Here is an 8,521-nt window from a genome sequence, read left to right on the forward strand (position 1 = left end):
TCCTCCTGCCATTGTTAGTGCCTTCTTTGTGTGTGCAGAGGAGCTTTTTATCACTTAACACATGCAACGAGATAGGAAAAGAGGAAATGGGCTCAAGTTGCACCATGGGAGGTTTAGATTGGATATTAGGAAAAAATTCTTCCTGGAAAGGGTAGTTGGTCATTGGAACAGGCTGCCCAGGGCAGTGGGGGAGTCACCACCCCTGAAGGTGTTTAAAAGGTCTTTAGACGAGGTTCTTAGGGACACGGTTTAGTGCTAGAATTGGGTTGTGGTTGGACTCGATGATCCTGAGGGTCTTTTCCAACTGAAAGGATTCTATGATGCTATAAATCTCCTGAGGTATCTCTGTCTGGAGGTTACATACATATGCATTGGTATTGTTTAACATATGATAGCAGACCACTGGAATTGCTGTCCAGAAATGCCTCATGATTAGGGGAAAAGCTGTGTTCTTGTACGGGCAATGGCTTCATTCAGGGCCAGTATCACAGTCTTGTTTCTGAGACTGTAGACGAATGGATTTAAGAAGGGGTACAGAACGGTGTTCAGCAATGCTACAAATCTGCTGTTCTCCAAGGAAACACCTACTGAAGGACACACGTAGAGAGCAATGCAGCTCCCGTATCCAATTGCCAAGGTGGCGAGATGGGAAGAACATGTAGAAAAAGCTTTCTTCCTCCCAGAGGCTGCTGGAAGATGTAGAATACAGAAAAGGATGCACAGGTAAAATGCCAGAGTTAAACATAAGGAACCCAGAATGACAAATGATAAGAAAACAGAGTCTATTTTCCAAAGCAGGCTGGTGTCAGAGCAGGACAGTTTGAATAAGGGGGAGTTGTCACAGAAAAAGTGATGGATCTCATTTGAGCCACAGAAAGTCAGCTGCGAGAGGATGACCAGGCGGTAACTCAAGAGTGTGAAGCCTGTGACCCAAGTAGCAACAACCAGGTGGATGCAGAGCTGAGGCTTCATGATGGCAGCATAATGCAAAGGTTGGCAGATGGCAACATAGCGGTCAAAGGACATGACAACTAGTAGAATAAGCTCTGTACAGCCCAGCATAAAATAGGAAGAGGATTGGGCAAAGCAGCTGCTTAGCGAGATTGTTCTCCTCCCAGAACCCAGGATCACAACCAGCTTGATGCTTGTGGAGGACGTAAACCAGATTTCCAGGAAGGCCAGATTGCCAATGAAAAAGTACATAGGGGTTTGAAGGCGGTGATCTGCATACACGAGGAAAATGATGGTAGCGTTCCCCATCACTGTTGTCAGGTATATGAGCAGAAAGACCAGAGAGAGTACAAGCTGCAGTCTTTGATCAAGCCCTGAGAAACCCTCTAGGATGAACTCAGTAACTGCAGTTCCATTTTCTGGTCCCACGTTGAATTTTGGTTCGTCAGGCCGAGACAGGAACATGGCAAAAAACAAGTGTGATACAGTCTGGGTGAAAGGCTCCCCAAAACTCTCTGCTTCTTTCCTTTCTTGCAGTCTTCCTATAGTACACAGATAGAGGACTTCAAGCACTTCTCATACCCTGATTTTTCGGTATCAAATTTCATTTGGAGTTCTCAGAGAATTTGTTGTCTTCTTTCTACCTTTTTAAAACACTTGTAAAGAATTCTTCCTTCATGACAGAGGATTTTAAAGTCTGTTAGCTATTTTATCCCATTCCTGGCAAATTCCAAATTCACGCAGGTCTTTTCCAAACATCTGTCACACCTATGTGCCTAAGTCATCTCTTTTATTGCACAAATGCCAAACTATTACATCAAATCAAGTCAAATCAAATCACATCAAATCACATCAAATCAAATCAAATGTATGTTGAAAGCTTTTCTTTCTACTTTTGAGTACTTGCCTTTTTGGACTAGGAATCCCTGAGTATCTATTGATTTCAGAATAAGCAGTATCAAGCATCTCTTTCGTAATCCCGTGCTTTCTTCCACAGCTTTGTGCTCTTTGTTTCTTCAGGAAAGGGGAGGGCAGAATAGGGACCAAGTATAACTCATCTTCTTTAGTACTCTAAATAATGACTGAAATTTGTTATGGTTCCACCCGGTCTCATCTGACATCCATCTGCACCGAAATGCAGTTACTTCCAAACAGTTGCTCATTGCTATTACTATCAAATATCCTGACCTAAACGCAGACCAGGAGAATAGTGACTGGAAGAGATCTGTAACATTTCTTTTGCGTGCCAGCTATAGGTTGGGAGGACCCAGCCTTGAGAGTTTTCTCCTCTCTCCATTGATTATACAGGGAGCCTTGGGACAACAAATTCTCACAGGCACCTGTTGTGAAGCAGATGAAACTCACTATTCAAGTCTCAAATCTCCGATTCCTAAACTTATTTTGTTTTTTAAATCAAACTGCACATCTAGGAGAAAGAAGGACAAAAAAAATCCCACATATACAATAAAGACTGGTGTTTTTCCCTTCATCTTTCCATTTGTTTTCAGGCATAGAAAGGAGTAGAGCGGACGGCTCTCGAAACAGAATAATTCAAAATGCAAGGGGAGAAGAGGGAGAGGAGGAGATGGTGGGTTTGAGGCGGTGAAACAAAGTTGTGTGGGTGTGCAAGCAGAGCTCTTCAGTCATTAGTCACCTGGGTGGTCCAAGGACTTTCCCATCTCATTGTCCACAGAGACAACAGCAAAAACTGGTCGGAGACAATGGATCAACTTGAAATCAAGTGATCGAGTTCAGTCAACCTCCTCCAATACCATCCACCTCCAAAATAAACAAAATTTAGTCACCTTCAAATTAAATGTTGGCCTGACTCGTGTGGGATTTCTCCAGGTGGGATCCCAGACAGTGCTGGAGACAGGCAGATCCTGCTGTGCCTGGGCCTGTTTCCTGTGCATACAGGTAGTTTTTAACATCCTGGGTGAAGAATCTGGCTGTTTCAGAGATCCCTGTAGCAGTTTCTGCTACAAAACTGAATAAAATTGAGTAAACAGCAATTACTTAAGTTGCTTGCACATGCCAGAGAGGATGTGCAGGACAACAGGCTGGCTGAATTATAAGAACTCAGCAGAACTGTTGTACGGGGAGCCTCACTTGATCCAGTTGAAGACACTCTTGCAAAGATCCTTGCACAGGAGTCTCTCCCAATCTATGGTATTCCATAATTCAATTCATCTTTTCCTCAGAGAGCTCTTCAAAGAATAGGCAAGGAAGTAAATGAGACAGAGGGAAAGAATTAGAGATACAAAATGTGCCAATACAAATTAAGAAGATCCTCTGAACAGTGTTTCTCAACTCAAACCATTGGTAGGCAATGTATTTTGGGAAATGGCTGCATAAAAACATTCACATAGAGATACAGTGTTTAATTAGCTTACTGACACTCGCCCATGGTAGTCTCAAAACAAACAAACAAACAAACAATGAGAAGTTTCATGAAAATTAGTTTAAAAATACTAGCAGTTGTGGAAAGGAAGACTTTTTGAGCTATTACACAGAAGTCTTTTCTGCAGAGGGCTCAACTATTCCCTAAAGTCTCCGTTCAGGGGTTGATTCAGTTGTTTGCACAGAGGTGGCCACTGCCTCCAACATGCCCTGGGGCAGCTGAAGCACCATGTGGGACTGGGAAAAGTCTCCCAGGACCTATGGGAGCTGTTCTGGAGCACGAGCTGGTAGGCGTGAGCTGAGGTTGGGGACCTTAGGGGTGGTGCAGGGCTGCTGGGTGGGCTGAGCAGCACAGCAGCCCATTGTGTCCCGTTGGATGCTGCTGTGAGGTCACTTTTGTCACAGAAACTGACTGACCAGCAGCGGGAAGGCAAATACTCAGAGGTCATGAGGGCCATCAGAAAGCTGCTCCCAAGATGATGACAGATTTGGGAAGGTCAAGGGGAACTGGGACATGAGAGATTGGAGATTTGGGGGAGGAAAGAATGGCTTGGCCAACAGAGGTGAAAGATTTGGAGGGTTTCAGGTAACAGTGATGCCGCTGTGACACTGACTGTGAAAACATTCATGTTAGGCCCTTACCTGTGTTCTAAGCAGTAATCTTAAACTCTAACCTTACCCCTAAATGCTAGTCCCCCCCCTGACAGTAATGCACTACTTTAAACCCAAACCTCAAAATTTACCTCTAAGCCAAATCCCAAACCCATAACCCCTTATTGTTAGTGTTACCTTTTTACTCACTTTAACACCTACCCTGTATCCCTAGCCTCAAAATACCAGCCTTAACCTTAGCCCTCACCACAACCCTAAAAAAAACCCCTAACTCACAAAGCTAGCCCATACCCTTAACACTAACCACGCACCTAGGCAGATTACCAGATGCCTAAATCCTAACCCTGAACAGCGAGCTCTAATCCCTAATCCCTAAATTGAACACCTCATCCCCAAAGCTCTCATTCCCGTGCTCAACCCCCATCACCTCCAACCCCTCTCCCTACCCTACTTCAGCAATTTGGCCCCTTGGGGCAACCCAGGATAATTCTGGAGCAGCCACGGGGCATCTGAAGAGGGATGTGAGGTTACAGGTGCCTGACCAGCTGTCAGGCCCAAGGAGGAGATGGGCAGGATTGCTGGGATGAGGTCTATGGTGCTTCAGAGACTCATGGGCATGTGAGAGGCACATGGCTGTGATGGTGGCTGTGAGGTCACTTCCACCTGAGTACCTGATAGGCCAGCTTCAGGCACATGACTGGTCTATGTGTGTATCATTGAAGCTGTGCCTAAGGAACTGATAAGCCACCAACATGCATGTAGGTTGAATGCTGTTTGCAAAGTCTCTGCTGCCCTAGCACCTTGCAGGACTGGCATGGAGATGCACCTGGCAGTCAGAGAAAGATCACCAGCAGGTGCATGGGCTTGGAGGGTGACAATCATTTTACTTTTATCTGCAGCAGGCACATGCCTTTAGTCTTGTCCAGCAAGCTGAAAGGTCAACAGCAGGCGTGTGGCTTGGAAGATCATGGTGAGGATACTTCTTTCTGGTCAGCTGAGAGACCACGAGCAGGCAGATGGGCTGGGTCAGACACCTTAAGGGTGGATTCTGAGATCATGGAACTTTGCTTGATAATGGGAAAGAGCAGAAGAAAGAGAGAAACTGCTGCAAAGTGCTGCTTGGAATGTGGAGACGGGGCATGAGGAGATAAAAATGTCACTTGAAGGTTGCACTGTGGTGCAAGAGGTCACCCAGAGGGAGTCTGCGATCAGCCCATGGCTTTGTGTTTCACGGAACAGCCAGGGAGGGTGGAAAGACATAGGTGAAGTATGGAAATGCCATGGCGAGAGCAAGGTGGGGAAGAGATGGGTGTCTACAGCCATGGGGAGAGAGGGGCAGGTGTGGGACAGCGTAAGACAGTCAGAGGTGGAGGTGGCCAAGGGCTCTGGTAGGGCTGGAAGGCACCCACAGAACAGAGATCTCTGTCCACTTGGCCATGGCAGTTGTCTCTGCCACAGACCTGTGAGGAGACAAGTCCTCATGGCACAGGGGCCTCATTGCAGCCCCACAGGGAGGTGTCAGGCTGTTGTTCTTCACTCAGCATCACACCCACATCCCACTGCCCCAGGAAGAGCCACGCAGGAGGGACAGGATCTGCCTTCCCAGGGGCTGGGCTGAGGGCTTGGCCTTTCTGCCTCATAAATCGAACCAAAGGTTTTCTCAGCATCAGAACTGTCTGTACGTGACCTTTGCCTATCTGCCATCATGGCCTCCAAGTATCTGCTCTAACGACTCCATCAGGAGGGTTTGTTGGTAATTGCCGTCAGTTGGGCCAATTAACGCTCCCAGACACTTTGGCATTTGCTTCTGACTTTACGTTCTTGAGAGGTTTTTTCAGTCTCCTCTCAGTATCTGAGGTTCATGGACTCAGCACCAAATGCACCATGGGGCTCATAAAAGTGGAGAAAGCCCTAAGGATCTGTGTGTCTACCATGATTTTTGAAAAGTCTTCAAGACTTGTACAGTAGAGAGGTTTTAGAAGTCCAGTTGAAGATTTCTATAAGCATTTAATAATTTTTATTTTCATATTTAAGGATTTTTTCATTACTTTTCGGTTTATGGAAGAGGTGATACCAGCATTTTCTAATTGATATTGATCCAGACTGTCTCCTAAGGAGGTCTGGACAGATTGGAAAAGTAGTCCCTTGAGATCTGACACTGTGTGGACAACCTTGCTCCTCACGTCCCAACACCACTATTTCTGTCATCGCACATCTGGGACTTACATCACTTTTCCTTACATCAGACTTCTCCACTGAAGGCTGCAACTGGATGTTCAAACCCCATTCCACAAATTTCCACCTGCTCTCATTAGAGAACTGGCTGCAAACAGGCACAGAAAGGTTTTTCTTGGTTTTGAACACACAAATTCAAATGTGATTAGATCATCAAAAAGATAAAACACAGGCCTCAGCTCTATGCCAAGTCCAAGCTGGCTGCAATGAGTTCCACCTTCCAGAAGGGAGAACCATGCAATAAATGTTTTTGAGAGATAGATAGGAAATTAGAAACACAATTAAAAGACATGGTGAATTTCTTCAGGCCAGGAGGAAATAACTGGAATGTGAGGGAGATGAAACACACGGAGTAAGAGATACAGTACTGGTGATGCAAAGACAAGGAAAAATCAATATTTCTTCTCCTGCTGTTAATACACATCCTGAAAAATTCTCAGTTAGAAATCATGGGAAAAGCTCAGACATTTTACTGAATATACTGAATCATTTAAGTTGATTTAAAGGTTCTCATAAGATTTGAAATTTCTCAGGATTGCCGTCACTGTCCAACCATGAGCACAGAACCTGCAGGAGACCAGAGGGCCTTGGGAGCTGCAGGCGGAGTTCCATCTGAACTGGGGGAGCCACCAGTGATGCCACTGAAGTCCCAGAGGACCTGGACAATGGCATCCAAACTATCAAACTTGAGTACAAACGGAGAAAACCTGAGACCATTGGGGAAAAAGTAACTGATGATAGTTGTGAACTGGGGAAGAGAGTCGGGCAGAGAAAGGGAGGGATCAAGGTGGACTGTGGAAGAAGCAGCCTATGGAAGAGTGGGGAGGAGAGGGATTCGAGGGACCAGCTGCCCGTGGGGAGGTGGCTGGTCAGTGCTGGTCTGGCCAAACCCCCTGCCTCATCACCATGGTCTGTCCTGCTTATTAGACTGGTTTCAGTTGGGGTAGAGTTACTTATCTTCATAGTCACTTGTATGGGGCTGTGTGTTAAATCTGTGATGGAAACAGTGTTGATCACACCCCAATATTTCAGTCATTGCTGAGCAGTGCTTGCACAGTATCAAGGTCTTTTAAGCTTCTCACGCTGAGAAGTGAGAGGAGGCAGGGGGTGTCCAAGAAATTGAGAGGAGACGCAGCTGGGACAGCTGACCCCAACTGACCAAAGGGGTCTTTCATACCGTATGTAGTCATGCTCAGCAATAAAATCTGGGAGGAGAAGGGAGGGGAGAACACTCAGAGTGATGGCGTTTGTCTTCCCAAGTAACTGCTATGTGTGATGGAGCCCTGATTTTCTGGAGATGGCTGAACACCCACCTGTGAACGCAAAGCAGCGGGCAAATTCCTCATCTTTCTTTGATTGCACACACAGCTTTTGGTTTACCTATTAAACTCTCTCTTTTGGGTACCGCTGGCTGCTGCTGCCTCATTTTCCTCCTCTTATCACTTTCCTCCTCTTTATCTCAATCCACGAGTTTTCTTTTACTTTTCTTATCCTTGCCCCCATCCTGCTGTGGGGGAGTGAGCGACCGACTGTGTGGTGCTGAGCGGATGACCAGGGTTAAACTACGACATTTCTTAAAGTCCCCTCCTGGCTATTTGCTGTGTGAGTGGGTTCACTGTTGTGTGTGGTTTTGGTCAATTCTAAGTGAGGGTAGCAAGGAGGAGGAGGACACCAGGATGTGAAGACACCCAGGGTTGGAATGGCCAAATGGGTAATATCTCTGAGTCTGGGCAAACACAAAGCCCAGGTCCACAGCTGGGGGAACACAGGAGCGTGTGAGACAGTGCATAAGTTCTGCCCAGGATGTACGGACCACTCGTGCAACCTTCACACCAGAGCAGTCTGAGAGGGGGAACAGGACAGGGTCAGATGTGTTGCTCATGGTTGTGTAAGTGCTGCTGTTGGTGTGGTGGCTGTGAAGGTGCTGTTGCCTGTTGGAGCTGGTCTGTATCAGACTGTCTGTGTTCGTCTTTGTTTCCCTGCAGATACCTGCATTTAGTGCTTTCCCTTTGATGACTCCACCTTGGGCCATGTCTCACTCTGTGGGGTCCTGTCACTGCCCACCTCAGGCACACCCGGTCCGTGTGTATCCCATGGGCTCTCCGGGCAGCTCCTGATTCCTCTCCTGGAGGATTGTCCTCTGCCCCATCATGCACTGGGACGGTGCATATCTCAGTGACCGTTCATCATCTCCACTGTCAACAGACAACAAGGGATGTGTCCTGCTGCATCCTGCTGTTGCCCTTGCCCATGGATCAAGTGAAACAGCAGCCCCGATTCGCAGGTGTCAGAGAGGGAACGACCACTGAGTTGCCCATGGGCA

The 8,521-nt window shown here is 46.8% G+C and overlaps 1 protein-coding gene across 1 annotated transcript; it reads right to left on the reverse strand.

The window, feature by feature from the left end:
- Positions 1–432: 432 nt before the first annotated feature.
- LOC136000252 (olfactory receptor 6E1-like) lies at positions 433–1,416 on the reverse strand. The gene has a single exon (XM_065654031.1). It carries the CDS (start codon positions 1,414–1,416, stop codon positions 433–435), a length of 984 nt encoding a protein of 327 aa, XP_065510103.1.
- Between the last annotated feature and the right edge of the window lie 7,105 nt (positions 1,417–8,521).

Source organism: Caloenas nicobarica, chromosome 32 (assembly GCF_036013445.1).
Source record: "Caloenas nicobarica isolate bCalNic1 chromosome 32, bCalNic1.hap1, whole genome shotgun sequence".
NCBI lineage: Eukaryota > Metazoa > Chordata > Aves > Columbiformes > Columbidae > Caloenas > Caloenas nicobarica.